The sequence below is a fragment of the Anomaloglossus baeobatrachus genome, chromosome 7 (assembly GCF_048569485.1).
Source record: "Anomaloglossus baeobatrachus isolate aAnoBae1 chromosome 7, aAnoBae1.hap1, whole genome shotgun sequence".
Classification (NCBI taxonomy): domain Eukaryota; kingdom Metazoa; phylum Chordata; class Amphibia; order Anura; family Aromobatidae; genus Anomaloglossus; species Anomaloglossus baeobatrachus.
In genome coordinates this window covers 273546545-273570445 of record NC_134359.1, presented here as the reverse complement: position 1 = coordinate 273570445, position 23901 = coordinate 273546545, and the positions used below count along the sequence as shown (strand labels likewise).

Below are 23901 nucleotides of genomic sequence, written 5' to 3'. Positions count from 1 at the left end.
GCTGATGCTGGGAGGAGAGAGGCTGATGCTGGGGGCAGAGAGGCTGATGCTGGGGGCAGAGAGGCTGATGCTGGGGGCAGAGAGGCTGATGCTGGTGCAGCATGGGGGATGGAGCACGATGGGGGGGTGCGCAGCATGGGGGATGGAGCACGTTTGGGAGTGCGCAGCATGGGGGATGGAGCACGTTTGGGAGTGCACAGCTTGCGGGATAGAGCACGATGGGGAGTGCGCAGACAAAAATCATACATGAACTACACAATACGTAAGTTCTAGAATACGCGATGCGTAGAATCGGGCCACCTTCTATTGCAAATATAAACCTGCACAATTGTTTACTGGCACAAAATACAAAACACGGCAGTGCATACATCAGTCCAGCACTCCAAAGAGTATCAGGAGTAAAATATATATATATTTATATTATACAATTTAATCATAGATATCAAAGAATAACAAATGAGAGCACATGCCACCAAAATCATCGCCAACAGAGGATGGAGCTTGTCAGAAGTTGATGGACGACTCCGCAATACTCAATGGGTGCAAATGACCAATCTGAGAAAAACTATGGACACAATCCAAAAGGGACCTAAAAAAAGGATAGGGAAATTAAAAACAGAATAATATTTACTGGCTGTCACTAGGGAGGTTGGTTCGAGTGTATTTTCCTCTTTTTCCCTTGTGTGGCATTTTCCATCTCAGCCACTCTTTCTTGTTTTACTGCTTCACTTTCCTTTGTAAATTATTTCAATAACATATTTTTTAACTTTTGCATTTTTATTGTGGTCCTGTGGTAATTTTTTGGGTTTTCCCCCAATTAACAAATTTGGCGTTATACTTTAGGGGTCAGCTATTCTTTTAGGTTCTATGTCTATGCTCTTGGACCAGACCATTCCTTTTTAGGAATTATTTGTAGGTTTTGCTTTAAAATGGTGGTAGAAGGGATAGGGGAATTAGAGCAAGCGTGTTATACTTACCGGTCTCACACACGGCTATAACGCTACTTCCGGGGCCACTCATTATCTTTCATACATAAGCACTGCTACCCTCGCCCATCGGCAGTGCCGGTGTCTGTGATTGGTTACAGTCATACTGCGTCCCCACCCTGCGTGTCTGACTGCTTTCAATCATAGACTCTGTAGCAGTTCCTAGATTGGTGTAAAAATAAATAAAATTGGCTTAGGGTCCCCCATATTCAGATACTTAGCACAGGTAAAGAAGCATATGGCTACAGGCTGCAGCACCCAGCCGTGTGCTTATCTTGGCTGTGTAATAAAATAAGAGGGACCGCATGCGGCTTTTTTATAAAAATTATTTAAATAAATAATTTTTAAAAACCTGCATGCGGTCCCCCTCAATTTTGATACCCAGCCATGATATATCCGACAGCTGGGAGCTGCTATTCTCAGGGTGGACCACCCCCCAGCCTAAAATAGCAGCCTGCAGCCATCCAGGATTGTTTGCTTTATCATGGCTGGGTTCCAAAATTGGGATATGTATGTCTTATGTCGATACCCAGCGCAGATAAAGGCTGTGTATCATAATATGGGGGACCCTACCTCAATTTTTTTTTATTTATCTTTACACCAGTCTAGACACACACAGCGTCTGTGATTGAAAGCAGTCAGACACGCTGTCACACAGGGAGGGGCGCGGTCTGACTGCAACTAATCAGAGACGCTGCAACTGCCGGTGGCCAGGGAAAGCAGTGCATATGTATGAAGGCTGTTGAGCAGCCCCAGAAGCAGTGTTACAGCCGCACGTGAGACTAGTCAGTATAAAGGGGGTGTGAGGTAAATCCGGAGATATGACGATAAATCATGATATTCAAGTTATGTCAGGAAGCCCTCTCCTGGTGTCACCCCCCCCCTTCCCTTCACACAACTCCTTCAATCAGAAGATTTACCACAGGGATAAACGGTTTGTTTAGCAGATAGGTGTCAAAGGAACTGGTCTGTGTTCCACTTACACCTTTAACAGCCATCTCCTCTGATATGGAGATTAGTGTTCCGTCAGGCCTCTAAAACAAAGAGAGAGAGGAAGAGCCCCTGGGAGCTGTGTCCGCTCATCAAAGAAAGTGGACAGTGACCTGGCAAAACCAAAAGGAAACTAATCACCACAGGAGAGCATACTGCTGGCTCCGTAATATCATACCCAGTTATGATATTACCGTGCGTCTCAGCCATACACCCCCTACATCGTTAAAATCGGGACTTCGAGCCGAATCTGGGCATATCCTCGGAGTGTATATGGCACCCTGGGGCGGCGAGATATAGAGCACTGCTAGTAGGAGTCCGGTAAATGAGTCGTGCTTGGACTCAAAATGCAGAGGGGACCCGGGCGGATCTGATGGCACCAGAACCATCCCGATCGGACCTCCCAGTCCGGAGTTGCAGGTAATAGCCCTTCTGGGATATTACTCTGACTCCATGCAGGGGGAGTGGCAGTGCTTCCCTGTGAGGTCACTAAGGTAGGAGGGGACCTGGATTTGCCCAGGTTGATAACCCTACTTCGGCCATTTCCCAGTGTTCTTTCGCCGGGGGTCACGTGTAGGAAACATCTGTGGGAAGGATCCTAGAAACCTGGTCTACAGCGCCCCCCTGTGGCCAGACGCACAAGGTAACTGCTGGAACTGTGTATGCCTGTTTGTAACCCATGCTTTGATTGTAACTGTACTCTGACATAACTGTATATTCTGTAGATCTCCTATTGTATATATTGTAGTTTCTAGTGTGCTTTAGGCTGATTAAATTATATAATTAATCTTGGGCTGTTCTGTTATCTCGATCTTGAATCCCACGTCCGTGTGTTCGGCTAATAGTTACCGTGAAGCGGTTGGTGGCAGCGAGTTGTGCCAAGGATTATTGTGGGGAGGCCAGTGAGAGGCGAGGAGGTTCTTATATATTCCGCCCGCGGAGGTCGGGGGAATATATACCCTACTCTCACCGGGGACCCTTCAATAATCGGCATAAGTAGTATAGCGGCCTCCTTGCTTATTGTCGGGCAATTCCATAATTGGCCTGACTATAAGAGGGGCGCTAGAGAGCGCGTCACGTGCTCTGCCTGTCGGTCGGGAGGTATAAAGGAGGGTTGACTCCTGCTTGTTACCCCCCCGATCGTGACGTACTGGTAGCCAGCGCGGGGGATTTCTGAGTGACCCCCCCGGTGGTTCGTGACATATTGGTGGCAAGCGGTGGGATCGAGATAATAGTGTGTGTGAGTGTGAGACCCATACTCCCAGACACTAAAGACTGCCTGCAGCAGCTGTGGCTGCTGGGGTCTTCAGACTAGCTCAACACTAGAGTGTCAGAGTGCAGATACTGTAAGGTGTGTGGGTGCATCAGGTGTCAGTTCTGTGTCAGTGACCAAAGTCTGCAACAATGGCTGATGGCACCAGGAGCAGAGCTATGCAACTGGCCAATGCTAAAGCAGGAGCCGAAGAGAGGGAGGACGGTGCTGTGGACAGTAATGAGGAGGTTGCCCACGAGTCCTCCAGGAGCTCGACGCCAGAAAACCGTTCTGCAGAGGACAGCGCACAACCTGGCAATTATGGACAAGATGAGGAGCAGCTCACCCAAGGGTCCTCAACGAGCCAGATGCCAGCCCTCCGCTCTGCAATGGACAGTGAATCACCAGGCTCCGCAGCGGGCCGCAGATCACCACGTGCCATTCCACCGAGCCTGGGAGGCTCGGATAGCCTTCTTCAAATGGCTATGGCCCTTCTCCAGGCTGGAGACCAGGAGGGCTACAAGGAACTCCTGGCAGAGCGCAGGGCAGAGCGGCAGGCAGCGCGTGAAGAGCGCCAGGCAGAGCGTGAGGCTGCGGAGCGACGGCAACAGGCAGACCGTGACCACCAGCTGCAGCTAGCTCAGCTCCGGCCCTCATCAGCCACACGTGACCTTCAAGACACCAAACTTCCAAAGGTCCGTGTTGAGGACTTCCCAGTGCTGGAGAAGGATGGAGACTTGGACTCTTTCTTGACTGCTTTTGAACGGACTTGCCTGCAGCACCATCTGGACAAGGACCAGTGGGCCAAATACCTGACCCCCCGTTTAAGGGGTAAGGCCCTGGATATCCTTGGGGACTTGCCTGCTGAGGCAGATCAGGGCTACGACACCATCAAGCGGGCCCTGATCCAACAGTACAACCTCACTCCAGAGTCCTACCGCAAGAAGTTCCGGAGCCTACAGAAGGGACCAAAGGACTCCTGGGCTGACCACAGGCGGGCACTTGCCCGAGCTGCCGACCACTGGACCCAAGGCCTGCAGCTTTCCACCGGACCGGAGATCCTGGACTTGTTCATCACGGAGCAACTCTTGTGGAACTGCCCTGAGGATCTCCGCCTGTTCATCCGAGACCAGAAGCCAAAGGGGTCCACGGCTACAGCTGCCCTGGCTGATGACTACACCAACAATCGGGCTCCTGAGGCCAGGAGAGCAGCCACCAGCAGCACCTGGAGAGGGGGTAAGATGAACTCTGCGACTGCCCCACCTGCCCCTAGACTGCAGGGGGTGTCCCCCTCAACTCCCCTCTCCAGGCCCGTGGCAGAACCAAGACGGTGCCACCAGTGCAACCAACCTGGACACTTCAAGGCCATGTGCCCTCAGCGTCCCAAGGCCCCGGCCCCGTCCCCGTCCCAAGGGCCGCCCAAGGTGTATTGTGTGGGTGGGGGTGGTGGTAGGTCCCTGGACAGCTTCCAACCTGTCACCGTCGGCCGGTCTGTGACCATAGGACTGCGAGACAGCGCCTCGGAGGTGACTCTGGTGCGGCCTGAGATGGTGTCCCCCCAAGACTTGATACCTGGAAAAACCCTCGCTGTCTCCGGGATTGGAGGCATTGACCCGGCGCTGCCTGTTGCTGGCATTTATGTGGACTGGGGCGCAGGGCGAGGGGTGAGGGAGGTGGGGGTAACTGATCGGATCCCTGCAAACGTGCTACTTGGGACAGATTTGGGGCAGATAACCTCCCAGTTTGGGCCCCCCCCAAGGGCTGAACCTTCAGCCAGTACTGACATGCCTCCGGACAATGTTGATGTGTTATCTATGAATGATGTAAGGGAGGAGGGAGTGAGCTCTGATTTTTCTGCTTACACAGACCCCATAGACACACACACAGCTGCAGCTGTGACAGGAGGGGAGGGGGTCAGAGAAAGGTGTGACCATGCCTCTACAAGTGATCAGCCAGTGAGCTGGGATCTGTTGCCCTCTGCAGGGATAAGCAGAGAGCAGGGTGCTGCAGGGGGAGAACCAGTGTGTGGGGTGGGGGCTACCACAGCAGATGCGGGGTCCCCAGAGATTTCACAGCGGGGTTCTGTTGCTGCAGGGGGGGAACAGGCAGGTGAGATTGGGGCCGGTCCCGGAGCGGAAGTGCTCCCAGGTAAGATCTCGGTGCAGGGTTCCCCCACAACCGGGGTGTCAGGAAGCCAGGTAGGTCTGCCTGAACCGGCGACTTGGTCAGGAACGGAGGAGGAGCAGGCACGACCCACGGTCGCAGCGGCTGTGGCCGCTGTCACCCGCAGTGGGAGTGCTGGAACCCAAGGGGCCTCCCGGAGGTCCGATAGCTCTTCCCCTTCTGACCAAGTGGCAGCCGAGTCAGGTGGAGGCCAGGACACAGGTCCCGGGGTACTGACCGAAGATGGGACAGTCTCGTCGATTCTGGCCACATCTAGTCAGGGGTTTCAGGCAGCGTTAGAAGCTGACGACAGCCTGAAAGCTCTAAAGGAGCAGGCGGCACAGCCTCCCTCGGACCCGGAGCGAGTGGTCTGGGACCAAGGAAGGCTGTACCGGGTCACGGTCCAGCAGGGTTCACCGGAGGCGTGGCCCAGGGACCGACAGTTGGTGGTACCCTATCCGTTCAGGACGGAGTTGTTGCGGATCGCACATGAGATTCCGATGGCCGGACACCTAGGGATCGCTAAGACCAAGGCCAGGTTAAACCAGCATTTCTACTGGCCAAAAATGGGGGCCGATGTGGCTGCCTACTGCCGTTCGTGTGAAACCTGTCAGAGAGTGGGGAAGGCGGGGCCACACCCCAAAGCCCCACTGGTATCTCTGCCAATCATCGATGAGCCTTTCAGGAGGGTGGCTGTGGATCTGGTCGGCCCACTGGCCATCCCCAGCAGCTCCGGGAAACGCTTCATACTGACGGTAGTGGACTATGCCACCCGGTACCCTGAAGCAGTGGCCTTGTCGTCCATTCGGGCTGATAAGGTGGCCACCGCATTGCTGGAGATTTTCTCCCGAGTGGGTTTTCCCCAGGAAATGCTCACTGACCGGGGAACCCAATTCATGTCCCAGCTGATGGAGGCCCTCTGTAAGCAAGTCCAGGTGCGACATCTGGTGGCCAGCCCGTACCATCCACAGACTAATGGCCTGTGCGAGCGGTTCAATGGCACCTTAAAGCAGATGCTTAAGATGTTGGTCGACTCCCACGGGCGTGACTGGGAGCGGTATCTCCCACACCTGTTATTTGCTTACCGGGAGGTTCCACAGGCCTCAACAGGATTCTCACCGTTTGAGCTCCTGTACGGGCGACGTGTGCGGGGCCCCCTGGCTCTGGTGAAAGAGGCTTGGGAAGGGGATTTGGCCACCCCTGGAGTGTCGGTTATCGAGTATGTCATGCGCTTCCGGGACAAAATGCAGGCCTTGACGCAACTGGTACACGACAATATGGCTCAAGCCCAGGCCGATCAGAAGCATTGGTACGACCAGAACGCTTGTGAGAGGACCTACCAAGTGGGTCAAAAGGTGTGGGTACTGGTCCCCGTACCACAGGAAAAGCTTCAGGCAGCCTGGGAAGGCCCATACCTCGTGTACCAGCAGCTCAACCCTGTAACGTACCTGGTCACCCTGGACCCTGCCCGTGGAAGGCGGAAGCCCTTCCATGTGAACATGATGAAGGCACATCATGAGCGGGAGGCATGTGCGCTCCCCGTGTGCAACCTGCCCGAGGAGGGAGAAGCGGAAACCCTCTTGGATATGCTAGCCCAGGTTAGGGCAGGCGGATCCATTGAGGATGTGGAGGTTGGCCACCAGCTCTTGGAGGACCAACGGTCCCAGCTGTGGGCCACCCTACACCCCTTCCGGGGGTTGTTTACCAACCAGCCCGGAAGGACTGACTTGGCTGTCCATCACGTGGACACTGGGGATCATCCCCCGATCCGGCGTTCAGCATATCGGGTCTCCCTGGAGGTGCAGCAACACATGCGCCAGGAGATTGACGAGATGCTGAAGCTGGGGGTGATCCAGGCATCCAACAGCGCTTGGGCCTCGCCTGTAGTCCTCGTCCCTAAGAAGGACCGAACCACTCGGTTCTGCGTGGACTACAGGGGGCTCAATGCTGTCACGGTCGCCGATGCGTACCCAATGCCACGCATCGATGACCTGCTCGATCAGTTGGCCGGGGCTCAGTACCTGACCATCATGGACCTGAGCCGGGGATATTGGCAGATCCCCCTGACTCGCAAGGCCAGGGAACGCTCTGCCTTTATTACCCCATTTGGACTGTACGAGTCCACGGTGATGCCATTCGGGATGAGGAATGCCCCTGCCACTTTCCAGCGGATGGTCAACACCCTGCTCAAGGGACTTGAAGGGTACGCGGCTGCGTACCTGGATGACATTGCCGTCTTCAGTCCCACCTGGGAAGATCACCTAGAGCATCTAGCACAGGTGCTCAGGCGGATCCACCAGGCAGGTTTGACCATCAAGCCGGGAAAGTGTCAGCTGGCCATGAGCGAGGTCCAGTACCTCGGTCACCGGGTAGGCGGGAGAACACTGAAGCCCGAGCCTGAGAAAGTGGAGGCCATCGCATCCTGGCCCACCCCCAGGACCAAAAAGCAGGTGATGTCCTTCTTGGGGACCGCCGGGTACTATAGAAGGTTTGTTCCACGCTATAGTAGCCTGGCAAAGCCCTTGACGGACCTCACCAAGAAGAAGCTGCCCTCTGCAGTCGATTGGACAGTGGACTGCGAGACAGCCTTCCGGGCCCTAAAGGACGCCCTGTCCAGCCCGCCCGTGCTACAGGCAGCCGACTTCACGCGGCCGTTTGTAGTACAGACCGACGCCAGTGACTTCGGCCTCGGTGCGGTGCTCAGCCAGGTGGACTCTGCGAGCCAAGAGCACCCAGTCTTGTACCTGAGCAGGAAGCTGTTACCAAGGGAAGTGGCCTATTCCACGATGGAAAAGGAGTGCCTGGCCATAGTGTGGGCCCTGCAGCGTCTGCAACCCTATCTATACGGGCGCCACTTCATCGTGGAGACGGACCACAATCCCCTCAGCTGGTTACACACTGTCTCCGGGACGAATGGCAGGTTGTTGCGATGGAGCCTGGCGCTCCAGCAATACAACTTCACCATTCGACACAAAAGGGGCCGTGACCACGGTAACGCAGACGGGCTGTCCCGACAAGGAGAGGTCGCGGACGGGCGCACGGGGGAACACCGGAGTGTGCTGCCCCCTAGCGCCCTCAAAAGGGGGGAGGTGTGAGGTAAATCCGGAGATATGACGATAAATCATGATATTCAAGTTATGTCAGGAAGCCCTCTCCTGGTGTCACCCCCCCCCTTCCCTTCACACAACTCCTTCAATCAGAAGATTTACCACAGGGATAAACGGTTTGTTTAGCAGATAGGTGTCAAAGGAACTGGTCTGTGTTCCACTTACACCTTTAACAGCCATCTCCTCTGATATGGAGATTAGTGTTCCCTCAGGCCTCTAAAACAAAGAGAGAGAGGAAGAGCCCCTGGGAGCTGTGTCCGCTCATCAAAGAAAGTGGACAGTGACCTGGCAAAACCAAAAGGAAACTAATCACCACAGGAGAGCATACTGCTGGCTCCGTAATATCATACCCAGTTATGATATTACCGTGCGTCTCAGCCATACACCCCCTACATCGTTAAAATCGGGACTTCGAGCCGAATCTGGGCATATCCTCGGAGTGTATATGGCACCCTGGGGCGGCGAGATATAGAGCACTGCTAGTAGGAGTCCGGTAAATGAGTCGTGCTTGGACTCAAAATGCAGAGGGGACCCGGGCGGATCTGATGGCACCAGAACCATCCCGATCGGACCTCCCAGTCCGGAGTTGCAGGTAATAGCCCTTCTGGGATATTACTCTGACTCCATGCAGGGGGAGTGGCAGTGCTTCCCTGTGAGGTCACTAAGGTAGGAGGGGACCTGGATTTGCCCAGGTTGATAACCCTACTTCGGCCATTTCCCAGTGTTCTTTCGCCGGGGGTCACGTGTAGGAAACATCTGTGGGAAGGATCCTAGAAACCTGGTCTACAGCGCCCCCCTGTGGCCAGACGCACAAGGTAACTGCTGGAACTGTGTATGCCTGTTTGTAACCCATGCTTTGATTGTAACTGTACTCTGACATAACTGTATATTCTGTAGATCTCCTATTGTATATATTGTAGTTTCTAGTGTGCTTTAGGCTGATTAAATTATATAATTAATCTTGGGCTGTTCTGTTATCTCGATCTTGAATCCCACGTCCGTGTGTTCGGCTAATAGTTACCGTGAAGCGGTTGGTGGCAGCGAGTTGTGCCAAGGATTATTGTGGGGAGGCCAGTGAGAGGCGAGGAGGTTCTTATATATTCCGCCCGCGGAGGTCGGGGGAATATATACCCTACTCTCACCGGGGACCCTTCAATAATCGGCATAAGTAGTATAGCGGCCTCCTTGCTTATTGTCGGGCAATTCCATAATTGGCCTGACTATAAGAGGGGCGCTAGAGAGCGCGTCACGTGCTCTGCCTGTCGGTCGGGAGGTATAAAGGAGGGTTGACTCCTGCTTGTTACCCCCCCGATCGTGACGTACTGGTAGCCAGCGCGGGGGATTTCTGAGTGACCCCCCCGGTGGTTCGTGACAGGGGGCTTTACATGCAACGACATCGCTAACGAGATGTCGTTGGGGGTCACGGAATTAGTGACGCACATCCGACTTCGTTAGCGACGTCGTTGCATGTGAAATGCACGAACGACTGCTAACGATCAAAATTACTCACCTAATCGTTGACACGTCGTTCTAATCCCAAATATTGCTGTTGCAGGACGCAGGTTGTTCGTCGTTCCTGCGGCAGCACACATTGCTATGTGTGACACCGCAGGAACAAGGAACAACATTTCCGCCGGCAATGAGGAAGGAAGGAGGTGGATGGGATGTTCCGGCCGCTCATCTCCGCCCCTCCGCTTCTATTGGGCCGCCGCTTTGTGACACCGCTGTGACGCCGAACGAACCTCCCCCTTAGAAAGTAGGAGGTTCGCTGGCCACAGTGACGTCGCTAGGCAGGAAAGTATGTGTGACGGGTCCTAGCGATGTTGTGCGCCATGGGCAGCAATTTGCCCGTGACACACAACTTCGCCGTTCCTGCTCCATGTGAGTATTGCGCGCTTCCCCTGATGGCCCGTTTGCGCTTCCCCTGATGGCCCTGCCCCCTGCCGTGATGTGCCGCCCCCCGCCGCAATGTGCCGCCCTCCCCCTGCAGCGATGTGCCCCCTGCCGAGATCTCTATTCTGCCTCTGCTTCTCCGGTCTCCCTCTCTCCATCTGCTCTCCCTCCGACGTCCCTTACCTTCCTCCACCGGGTCATCCGAGGTTTTCACTAGCCCGGTCACATCTTTCTCCATCACTGGGTCCTTCCTGGGTCTTCTGATGAGCTGTCCAACTTCATGCCTGCCGCACCTGTAAGAAGCTGTCCACTTTTCTGCCTTGTATTCCTCCTGCAGTTCCTGTGGTCAGCGATCCTCCTGCAAATCTTCTGGGTCCGGTGAGGATAATTTTTTTTTTTTTTTGTAATTTTTTTTTTTTTATCCTGTCTGTTTTTACACCGCATCCGTCCGTGCGTCCCGCCGAGTGCTGATCAGTGATGCAGGTAACTTATCTGCATCCGTGGTCAATTTTCGGCGGGATTTTTTTTTTTGTCCGTATCTTTCGTCGTTTTTGTGCATCTCATCTGTGTGTGCGTCCTGCAGCGGCTGAGCACTGATCAGTGTGATACCAATGTGATATGACTGAAGAATGAGTGTGATTTAGATAGGGATCCTAATCAAAAGATAGTGATCACAGGTATTATTTGATCCATCCAAAACTCAGTATCAGAGAGGTGTCCTCTGGTTGACCCAATTTCACCATGATGAGCAGGTCTTGATTATGAGGAAGGAACGCTTACAGTTGAACATATGCAGGAAACTCGTGGTTAGTTAGAAACATGTGTAGGAAACTGGCGATGTAAAATTCACCGCTCATTGCAACACATGCAGGAAATCAGTGGTCAGCCAGTGGTCAATTAGCAACATGTGCAGGAAGCTACTGGTGCCTACAGCACCTGTGGTCATATTACATGACCATGACTCAGCAATCACATGCTGGTCACCAATTGCAATACTCTGTGCACACGACGTACAAAGTTGGTATAAAAATACAGGGCTCGCTCAGTGAGATTAGGGACATTTCCAGGACGCTCAAAGTGGATGCACTGCAGAGGTCGGGTTGTCTTCCTTCTCACTAATCGAGTCCCTCTGATGAGAAAGGAAGTGCTACAGCATACGGTAATCTTGATGCATATTTCTGTTATTGTATAAGATTCTATGACTATAAAGTAGTGCTAATGCCTATGTACCATTGATTATTCATGTGCTATTAAAATAAATATCTTGCTATAAAGAATCTTGGTGTTTGTGCCTGATTAGGATATCAGTGAGCGCTTCGTAAGTACGGGCTTTCAGCCCCTTTTTAGGAGAATTTAGCAAGACAATCAGTGATGCACATAACGGATCCGTGGTCAATTTTCGGCGTGACTTTTTTTTTTTATGTATCCCCGGTCGCTTTTTGTATCTCATCCGACCATGTGTCCTGCAGCGGCCAATCAGTACACGGCGTCTGTGCGTTTGAAAAGTCAAATGGCGCTCCTTTTCTTCCCAGCCCTGCTGTGCGCCCAAACAATTACTTTCCACCACATATGAGGTATCTGCGTACTCATGAAAAATTACACAATAAATGTTATGGTGCATTTTTTCCTGATACCATTGTAATAAAAAAAGCTACCTGGTGAAGCAAAAATTTTGTGGTAAAAAAATAATTTTCATGGTTCAACGTTATCAACTTCTGTGGAGCCTCAGGGGGGTACAACGGGCTCACCAAACATCTAGATAAATTCCTTGAGGGATCTAGTTCCAAAATGGGGTTATTTGTGGGGGAGCTCTACTGTTTAGTCACCATAGGGGGTCTCCAAACGTGACATGGCGTCCGCTAATGATTCCAACCAATTTTGCTGTCAAATGGTGCTCCTTCTCTTCTGAGCCCCACCGTGCACCCAAACAAATACTTTCCACCACATGTGAAGTTATCTGCGTTCTCAGAAAAAATTGCACAATACGTTTTATGGTGCACTTTTTTCCTGATACTCTTGTGAAAAAAAAGCTACCTAGTTGAAATAACAGTTTTGTTGTAAAAAATGTTTTTTTTCTTGTCACGGCTCAACATTATAAACTTCTGTGAAGCCCCCAGGGGTTCAAAGTGTTCACCAAACATCTAGAAAAATTATTTGAGGGCTCTAGTTTCCAAAATAGAGTCTTTTGTGGGGGAGCTCCATTGTTTAGGCACATCAGGGGGTCTTCAAACCCGACATGGCGTCCGCTAATGAGTGCATCTAATTTTGCGTTAAAAAATTCAAATGGCGCTCCTTCGCTTCAGAGCTCTGCTGTACGCCCAAACAATTGATTTTTACCACATATGAGGTATCAGCGTACTCAGGAGAAATTGCTGGCTAAAGTAAAATTTTTGTGTTAAGTAAAATTTTCATTTTTTTCTTACATATTGCTTTGGTTCCTGTGAAGCACCTAATAAACTTCTTGGATGTGGTTTTGAGCAGTGTGAGAGTGCAGTTTTTAGAATGGGGTCAATTTTGGGTATTTTCGGTCACCTAGGCCTCTCAAAGTCACCTCAAATGTGATGTGGTCCCTAAAAAAATATGATTTTGTAAATCTTGTTGGAAAAATTAGATATTGCTGATGAACTTTGACCTCTTCTCACTCCCTAACCCAAAAAAAATTTGTTTCGAAAATTACGCTGATGTAAAGTAGACAAGTGGGAAATGTTATTTAGTAACTATTTTGTGTGACATCTCTCAGATTTATAGGCATAAATTTTCAAAGTTTGAAAATTGCGAACTTTTCGCGAAATTTCTGAAACTTTCACAAACACAAAAAATATCGGTCTAAATTTACCACTGACATAAAGTACAATATGTCACCAAAAAAAACAATGTCAGACTCGCCAGAATCCATTGAAGAGTTTCAGAGTTATAACCTATCAAAGTGACACTGGTCAGAATTGCAAAAAATGGACCGGTCATTAGGGTGTTTTAGTGGCCGGGGGAGAAGGGGTTAATGTCACTTTAGACAGTTATAGAACGTTACATACAATTTGAATGACTTTTTTTACTTTTACTTAAATTTGTAATTTTCATATTTAGATTACTATAATTTAAGTTTATTTTGTTTAAATATAAAATCCGTTTTCTTCTTGGTAGATGACTGTACCAGCACCTCCGAAGGACATCTGATACCTTCATATTTTAAAGCAGATGATTGTAGCATCACACAAGATACATATGAAGAGCATGGAAACATCTCAAATATACTCTCAGCCAATCATCGGAAAGAACTATCTCCTAATCCATCAAAGACTGTTAAGCAAAACAATAGTGTCAGAAGTGTGAAAGATGAAAGAGCGAACACAAGGTTGAAGACAATTTTATGCTCAGAATGTGAGAAATGTTTTACAGATAAAAGGAAATTTGCTAATCATTGGAGAATTCACATAGGAGTGAAGCCATATTCATGCTCAGAATGTGGGAAATGTTTTAGTCACAAATCTTATCTTCTTACACATGAGAGAATTCACACAGGGGAGAAGCCATTTTCTTGCTCAGAATGTGGGAAATCTTTTAATTCCAAATATCATCTTCTTAGACATGAGAGAATTCACACAGGGGAGAAGCCATTTTCATGTTCAGAATGTGGGAAATGTTTTAGCCGCAAATCTTATCTTCTTACACATGAGAGAATTCACACAGGGGAGAAGCCATTTTCTTGCTCAGAATGTGGGAAATCTTTTAATTCCAAATATCATCTTCTCACACATGAGAGAATTCATACAGGGGAGAAGCCATTTTCTTGCTCAGAATGTGGGAAATGTTTCACATTGAGATCTTCTCTTTTTACACATGAGAAAATTCACACAGGGGAGAAGCCATTTTCTTGCTCAGAATGTGGGAAATGTTTCACATTGAGATCTTCTCTTTTTACACATGAGAAAATTCACACAGGGGAGAAGCCATTTTCTTGCTTAGAATGTGGGAAATGTTTTAATTCCAAATATTATCTTCTCACACATGAGAAAATTCACACAGGGGATAAGCCATTTTCATGCTTAGAATGTGGGAAATGTTTTAATTCCAAATCTCATCTTCTTTCACATGAGAGAATTCATACAGGGGAGAGTCCATTTTCATGTTCAGAATGTGGGAAATGTTTTAAATCCAAATCTCATCTTCTTTCACATGAGAGAATTCACACAGGGGAGAAGCCATTTTCATGTTCAGAATGTGGGAAATGTTTTAGTCACAAATCATGTCTTGTTAAACATGAGAGAATTCACACAGGGGAGAAGCCATTTTCATGTTCAGAATGTGGGAAATGTTTTCGTCGCAAATTTACTCTTGTTAAACATGAGAGAATTCACACAGGGGAGAAGCCATATTCATGTTCAGAATGTGACAAATGTTTTACAGATAGATCTTCTCTTCTTACACATGAGATAAGTCACACAGGGAAGAAGCCATTTTCATGTGCAGAATGTGGGAAATTATTTATGAAGAAATGTTATCTTCTTGCACATGAGAGAATTCACACAGGGGAGAAGCCATTTTCTTGCTCAGAATGTGGGAAATGTTTTAAAGATAGATCTTCTCTTCTTTCACATGAGAGAATTCATACAGGGGAGAAGCCATTTTTTTGCTCAGAATGTGGGAAATGTTTTAAAGATAGATCTTCTCTTCATACACATGAGAGAATTCACACAGGGGAGAAGCCATTTTCATGTTCAGAATGTAAGCAATGTTTTACAGATAGATCTTCTCTTCATACACATGAGAGAATTCACACAGGGGAGAAGCCATTTTCATGTTCAGAATGTGGGAAATGTTTTATGAAGAAATGTTATCTTCTTGCACATGAGAGAATTCACACAGGGGAGAAGCCATTTTCTTGCTCAGAATGTGGGAAATCTTTTAATCAAAAATCTAATCTTCTCAAACATGAGAAAATTCACACAGGGGAGAAGCAATTTTTTTGCTCAGAATGTGGGAAATGTTTTACAGATAGATCTTCTTTTCGTAAACATCAAAGAACTCACACTGGGAAGAAGCCATGTTAATCCCTTGGTGACAACCTATTTTTTTTGTTATATGTTTATACCAATAAAACAAATGACTCTTCTCCATAAAAAGAGGTTGATACATAACATTTAACTTCTGTCTACTGTGTCAGCCTAAGGGTGCTTTTACACGGAGTTCCTCTCTCCGTTCAGTGGTCCTGTCGTGGCCTCCATCCGAACCCCTCCCACCCCCAAATAAAAACCCGGATTTGGACGTATTCACTTGTGGGGCCACTGACTATAATGGTGCAGATGGAGTCTGTAATGCACCATATTTGGGGGTATATGCTTACTGGAAGTTGACACCCAGACGCAGTCTATTACAGCTGGGTATGCGCCTCCATTAGGTGTATACGCCCGAAAATGGTGCACGACAGAGTTCACTGGGATTCCATCAGTGCATACGTCCAAAACCTTTTTTTGTGGGGGGTTCGAACAGAAGCTCCAATGGGACTAATGAACAGGGAGAGGAACCCAGTGTGAAAGCATCCTTATCCTTCAGATGCCCTTTTATTTTGCCAAAAGGGTTAAACATTTAGCAGCAAGTTTTAGCTTTGATTATTTTAGGGCAATTTACACAACTTATTTTTTAGGGACCTATTTGTTTTCAAGTGACTTTCAGGGGCCTATGTATTGGACATTTCCTTGAAGGAATATCACTTTTAAAATAGCACCCCGTAAAATATTCAATACGGATTTCAGGTAGTTTAACTCTTTTGGGTGCTTCATAAGAAATAATGCAAAATGGAATTATTGGAGTGAAAAACTGTGAAACTATCATAATGTGTGAGGAGGCTGTGGGTGCCCTATAGTGGTGTGGGGGCCATCATATAGTGTGTGGGGGTCTGCAATCACTCTATGGGGAGTACTGTGGGGACCACCATCAACAGAGCTACTACATCGCGTGTTAAGCCCCTGTGGTGGCAGCCATCATACTGTGTGTGTGTGTGGGCGGGGGGGACTGTGGTGCTTATGTCAACATTTTCTGAGATCCGTATCATTTTAATTTTTCAGGTTAGAGCTGTGCAGGCGCTTATTTTTTGTGTCCTGAGCCGATGATTTTATTTCCATTTTGGGGTGAATACAATGTTTTCATCGCTTATTGCATTTGTTTGCGGGAGCATAATCAAGTGGCATAATCAATTTAATATTTTGATAGACCACACTTTTGTGTATGTGGATTTTATTTTTCTGTATTTTTAATGTGGGAAAAGAGGGGTAATTCAAGTAAAACTATTTTTTAGGATTTAAAAAAATATATATATTTTTATTGTATTTAGTAGTTCCTTTAGGGTAATTTACTCGCTATCAGCCGATTGCTTGTACTACAGGATTGCTGTATATAGCAAAAAGTCATGGTCTCCGATGAACGCTAGCCATGGATTGGTTTTCTTAGCAGTACAATTTTGACGGGCACGGTGTCTTTAGCAGACCCCCAGTTGTCATGATAAACCATTGGCGCACTGTGATTGTGTATCAGGTGGGACGATGGCTGGTTAGAACCATGTGCCCCTCGGCCACGCGCTGTACATTCCGCTTAGAAGAAGGTTAAATGCTGCAGGCGGTTTGCCTCTCCACTCGCGGCTGTTTGCGGCATGAGGATGGCTTAATAAAAAAAAACATCATTTGCCAGCAAACATGCGGGCTCAGCTAACTGAGACTGCATCAAAGACAGGGAGCTTGCAAATGTCGTGTCAGTACATCATATATGTTATGTTTCAATCCCTTCCCAACATATAAATTCAGCAAACAGTATCACATGTGCTCGGAATAGATACAGTAGTTTAGAAGACGACATTACATGATTGAATTTTATAACAGCTCCGTATATGGTATCACACATGCTTACATTAGATACTATATTGGGATTAGATACAGTATCACATTAAATAAAGTTCATCTGTCAAAATCACACTTGACAGGATTAAATACACAAAATACACAACTTAGCATACAGTATCACTGGCGCTTGCATTATACACAGCGGCTCGGTAGATTGTATCACAGATGTCCTGATTTGATACATTGGCTTAGAAGACAATATAAAGCATGCTTAGATACAGTGAAAAAGCAAATGGTATCACACATGATAGGATTAGATACACATAGCTCAGCAGTGTGGCACAAGACGGGATTAAATACATTGGCTTAGAAGATCGTGGGATGATGAGATATGGTGTACTGTGTATCATGTTGTGTAGGTTCGAATTTTACGCTTGGTTCACTGTCCATTATTTGTATTGCTTGTGTGTACATTGTATTGTCTGTAGGTAATCTCCCCCTGTAGTGTTCCTGTCCCTCAGTCTGGGGAAAGGGGGCCTGGGATCCACCTAAATTTTCTGCTTACCTGGAGGATTTGTCATTCTGGGTGAGACTTACGAGAGAGAAGAAGCCGGATTGAACCTCTGAGGGAAAAGCTGCGGTTCCTCAGAGAGACCTGGACATTTATCCCATTACTGGACTATATTTGTGTTTCTTTACTATTTTTACCTTCTGTATGGTGGATTATGTTATGGACCATTTGATTTGCTTGGAATAAATGCTCTTTGGATTGTACAGCCATCTCTCGGTCTGTTGATTGTGGGATATGGGAGAAGGACTCTCTCACAGACAGTATCACACATAAGATTAGGTACAGTAGTTCAGCAGTGAGAATCACACTTGATAGGATAAGATAAAAAGCTCAGCAGACATTATCATGATAGGATTAAATACAGTAGATTAGTAGACCTTATCACACATGATGGAATTAGATACAGTAGGTTAGACCGTATCACACATGATGGAATTAGATACAGTAGGTTAGTAGACCGTATCACACATGATGGAATTAGATACAGTAGATCAGTAGACCATAACACACATGATGGGATTAGATACAGTAGGTTAGACCGTATCACACGTGATGGAATTAGATGCAGTAGATCAGTAGACCATAACACACATGATGGGATTAGATACAGTAAGTATGTAGACCGTATTACATACAATGAGATTAGATATAGCAGGTCAATAGACTGTATCACACATGGTAATTACATACACAATGTGTCCTTGACGTTATACGCGTGTGCCAAGGACGAACTTCAGTTTGATGCCCCTCTTATACTCACTTCTGTATATCCAGATGACCGGGCACATGACCCCGTGCCAGTAGAGGGCGCCCCCTCCTCCTGCCGATACATGTACAGCATGAAGAGGTCAGCATGTGAACGTGGAAGAATGGCAGGGAGGATGCTGGTGTAGGGATTTAGGCCTTTATTAAAAATAGTAAAAAAAAAAAAACAACAACAACACACACTGTTGTAATTGCCATATTCATAACATCCAGCTGTGATACACAGCTGACATCTTTCTGTAAGGCTGGAGTCACACAAGTGAATGTTCTCTCATGCAAGAGAATTGGATCACAGGTGAGGAGAAGATGGAGAACAGTTCTCAGTGTCTGGGTAAACCTGAAAGCACTTGGATACCAGTAGAGTGCAGTCCGATGTTTTACATACTCCCACAGACTTCAATGGGTGCGCGCCGTCTGATATACACTGGGATTTATTTTCTGATTCTGATCTAGCATTCAAAAAAAGCGCTGGTCGGCGCTGCCCTATAGAATAACACTGGAGTGAGCGCTATCCAATAAACCATCAGACAGCCCTCGTCCGAGTTATAAACTCAAATGAGCAAATCCTAAGGCTATGTACGCATGTTGCCTTTTTTTGTGACCGCGTTTTTGAGCAATTTTGGCTGCAAAAATGCACTGATAACGCATGCGTTTTTACCGCGTTTTGGTGTGTTTTTGGCTGCATTTTGGTTGACTGTGTTTTGCTGCGTTTTTCCAATGCATTGCATGGAAATGCATTGGAACTACTGAGCATCCACAAAACTGCCGGTCACTACAGGCTTTATTACTGAAGGATATTTACCTCCTGGGCCATTGTCTATGTCCTGAGAGTGTACAGACTATCAGCTGCAGCCTTCACAACTCCACTCTCTGAAGGCTACAGAAGTGGATTTTGTATTTAGAGGATCAACCACCAGGATTTTCCTAAATCCAGTGCTATACTGGCGCTATCACGCTAATTCTATGCATACCTTTAGTTGTGAGATCGGATGTATACTTTCTGAAATACAGGCAAGTAAAGTTTGTGAAATGCACTGTTATTTGATAAGTGTAATGGAATATCTAATATGTGCATCGGGTTTTGTTAGCTATTCCCGCCACTGTCTGTCCTTTCTCCCCCTGTCTGTTATTTATGCTAATTACAGTAGATCACAGATTTACTACAAAAAAAGGATAAAGTGGCGAGTCCCATAATTAAAATCTTCATCTTTATTTGGTTATTTGAAAACATCATGACGGTTGAATTATAGTCTCAACATGTTTCAGGCAAGCATGCGCTTAGTCTGGTATACAAAATCACTACAAGGCCGGTGTCCCATTTGCGATTACCGCGCGTATATATCTCGCGCGAGTTTCACGGTGCATGACCCATCACGGACTCCCACGCTGCTCACAGGAGCAGGTTGGTTGCATGCATCTCTATGCAGCCGACCCGCTCCTATGAGCAGCGTGTGAGTCCGTGCCGGGTGATGCACCGTGAAACTCACGCGAGATATATGTGCGGTAATCGCAAGTGGGACACCGGCCTTATAGTGATTTTGTATACCAGTGTTTTTCTGTGGCAAATATAAACTCGGTGACAAAATCGCACCCAATTATATTCCCCTTCTTGGAACACAAGTAAATCCATTACTAAGAATTTTATTCAAATGTTGGTCTTGATATAGAATTGGGATAGATTTCTGTATTATTTTTTTTATCTCATGAAACTGCCAACTATACGGGGTGAAATGAAAACTACATTAGATTTACCCGATCTCATGTTATTGCTTGATTCTATATTCTTTTTTCCTATTTTCATGGTGTATGTTCAATTACTTTTTTATGGCTCCATTAACCTGTCCTTTCTTGTATCCCCTTTCAAAAAGTCTTATTTTTGCTAACTCACTTTGTTCTTTAACCCCTTCAGCCCCCGGGCACTTTCCGTTTTTGCGTTTTTGTTTTTTGCTCCCCTTCTTCCGAGAGGCGTAACTTTTTTATTTTTCCATCAATCTTGCCATATGAGGGCTTGTTTTTTGCGGGACGAGTTGTACTTTTAAATGAAACCATAAGTTTTACCATATAGTGTACTGGAAAACGGCAAAAAAATTCCAAGTGCGGAAAAATTGCAAAAAAACTGGGATTGTACAATAGTTTTTGGGATATTTTATTCACCGAGTTCACTATATGGTAAAACTGATGTGTGGGTATGATGCCTCAGGTCGGTGCGAGTTTGTAGACACCAAACATGTATAGGTTTACTTGTATCTAAGGGGTTAAAAAAAATTCACAAGCTTGTCCAAAAAACATGGCGCACGTTTTGCGCCATTTTCCAAAACCCGTAGCGTTCTCATTGACCTGACGTTCTTAACGGTACCATTTTTGCGCAGATGCTATGTTTTGATCGCCTTTTATTGCATTTTGCGCAAAATTTGCGGCGACCAAAAAACGTAATTTTGGCGTTTGGAATTTTTTTGCCGCTACGCCGTTTACTGATCAGATTCATTGATTTTATATTTTGATAGATCGGGCATTTCTGAACGCGGCGATACCAAATATGTGTGTATTTTTTATTTTTTTAACCCTTTAATTTTCAATGGGGCGAATGGGGGGTGATTTAAACTTTTAGGTTTTTTTATTTTTTTTAATTTTTTAAAACTTTTTTTTTTACTTTTTATTTTTATTTTACTAGTCCCCCTAGGGGGCTATTGCGATCAGCAATCCGATCGCTCTGCAGTATCTGCAGATCTCAGCTACAGAGCTGAGAACTGCAGATTTGCTGCTTCACTTTCAATGCCGGCTGTATTCCGGCATTGAGAGGAAGTGACTCATGATAGCTACAGGCGTCATCACATGACCCTGTGCTACCATGGCAACCGCCGAAAGTCACGTGATCATGTCACGTGACTTCCGGTGGGGGCGGGGTAAGTACCTGTCATGGCGGCGCCCATGTACATATCGCTGCCAAGACTTTGGCAGCGAAATGTAAGGGGTTAATGGCCGCGGGTGGAAGCGATTCCACCCGCGGCTAGCAGGCACACATATCAGCTGTTGATAACAGCTGATATGTGCGCCGATCGCCGCCGCCTGCCGGCGGCAGGGGGCGGGGCTTACCGGCACACGATCCATGACGTATCTAGTACGTCATGGGTCGTTAAGGGGTTAAAGGGAACCTGTCATCACTTTTTTGCCCTATAAGCTGCAGCCACCACCACCGGGCTCTTATACAGTGTGTCCACTCATATCCTGTCCACCGCCATTAACTTGAGAACGGCGGCAGCTATAGGCATAGAAGTGGTGTCTAGGTATAGTAAAGTATCCGTGCGCAATGCAATGAAACCACCTACAGCGCCACCTGGTGGAAAACAACAGAGTTAGCATTTTTATCTCGAAAACGGAACAAAATAGAGAAAAAAAGTGAATTACAAAGTTGTAGGGCATCATCAATTCAATATGAATCAACACCTTGCATACAGAAATGCTATGATTAGAAGGTGTAAAACTCACAAGGCTGCGGACGTGAAGCGATACCTTATGGATACCTTCCTACAAGTCATTGGGTATGGTGGCTGTGTGGAGTGGCCTCCACGCTCACCTGACCTGACCCCATTGGACTTTTCTGTGAGGTCACATCAAACAACAGGTGTATGCGACCCCTCCACCAACATTGCAGGACCTACGACGACGTATTACAGATGCTTGTGCAAAAGTGTCACCTACCATATTGCACAACGTGCAGCAAGATACAGTATGCTGTCCAGAGTCCAGTTGTGCATTGCAGCTGATGGTGGCTACTTTGAGCCTCAAAGTTAAAAGAGCGCCATATGCGTGACCAGCATTCAATGTTTTGGGGGGGGGTCATGGGTTTCATATCATAGCATATCTGTATGCAAGGTGTTGATTCGTATTGAATTGATGATGCCCTACAACTTTGTAATTCACTTTTTTTTCTTTTTCGTTCTGTTTCCGAGATAAAACTGCTAACTCCGTTGTTTTCCACCAGGTGGCGCTATAGGTGGTTTCATTGTGCAGCGCATGGCTACTTACTATACCTAGACACCACTTCTATGCCTATAGCTGCCGCCGTTCTCAAGTTAATGGCGGTGGACAGGATATGGGTGGACACACTGTATACAGCATTCTAACATGCTGTATATAAGAGCCCAGGCCGCTGTGTAGAACATAAAAAACACTTTATAATACTCACCTAAACCGGTCGCTGCGTTGGATGTGGCTCAGATGGGCGTCTTCATCCTCCGCTGCGGCCGGAGCACTACCACACTAGAAAAGGTAATTGGCCCATGGGCCGGAGGTTCCCCACCTCTGTGTTAAAGTGAAATCTGTATGGGGAACCTTTTGTCATGCGAGTGTGTGATTATTTTCTCGCTTAGCATCTATCATGCATTTGTTTTCTTGAGATCACTGAGCACCTAAGCTCTGATATTACAGGACACTTATCGGCTCATAGCAAATTGAAGCGCAGAGAAACCAAATGCACAAATCTGTGATATCTACCATATACTGCAAAAGATTGAAAAACAACTTAAAATTTGTTGCGCTCTACTGCCACCTTGTGATGTTTCTTGTAACTACATTATTGACTCTAAACTCTCAGATTGAAATATTCACTTTTTTTCACTGCAGAAGACTTCAACTACCTAAATAATAACCGAGAAAAAAGAAAAAAAATCTAATTCTTTTTTGAGGTGTTTAGCATATCAGAATGGCCATTCTCATACCTGCCCAGTAGCCACATCAAGGCAACCTCATCGTACCATTGTACTGGGTCCTACTCTATATTACTAACTCTTTCATGGTATTAAAACAATTGTCCTTTAATGGTGGTTCTCAATATATGTGGTTTTTATACCATGAAAATAATATTTAGAATTCCTTTTGCTTTTTTTTTTTAAGTTTTGGCATGTAAGTCTTTTTTTTTTTTTGTCTAAGGTAATAAATAATACATGACGGCCACATAAAAGAGCTGTTATAGACCTCACCATCTCCAGAGAGACAATAATCCGGCATCTGTATACAACACACTGGCCAAAATGAAGGGGGAGAGATGAGCTAAATCATTACGGAGGACCCATCCAGCATCCCTGGATCGGTGTCTGTAAAAGGAGCCCATTCTACTGGAGACATTGTGCCACCAAAGTCACAACGGCAATCAATTCACAAGGGAGGATAAGTAAAAAACCATGATGCCAGGTCAGACCCTCCTAGCGCTGCCGCCGGGAATTTCAGGGCCTCACACTGGCAACATTTTCGGTCCTCCTTGAGACTCCATCCCAGCTCCGCCTTCACCCCTCGAACTGCGCACAGTCCCACCGCCACTCCTGGAAAAACTCCCCGTCTGCAAACC

At 47.1% G+C, this 23901-nt stretch overlaps 1 protein-coding gene across 3 annotated transcripts in view; it reads left to right on the top strand.

Moving 5' to 3' along the window:
* The window catches only part of LOC142245450 (uncharacterized), a 115496-nt gene extending 97501 nt beyond the window's left edge, over positions 1 to 17995 (top strand). For all 3 annotated transcript variants that reach the window (XM_075318166.1, XM_075318167.1, XM_075318168.1), the window contains exon 3: positions 13533 to 17995. In XM_075318166.1, coding sequence (XP_075174281.1) covers positions 13533 to 15439 — 1907 coding nt within the window. In that variant the 3' untranslated portion in view covers positions 15440 to 17995. The remainder of the gene's footprint in view (positions 1 to 13532) is intronic.
* The last annotated feature ends 5906 nt before the right edge of the window (positions 17996 to 23901 follow it).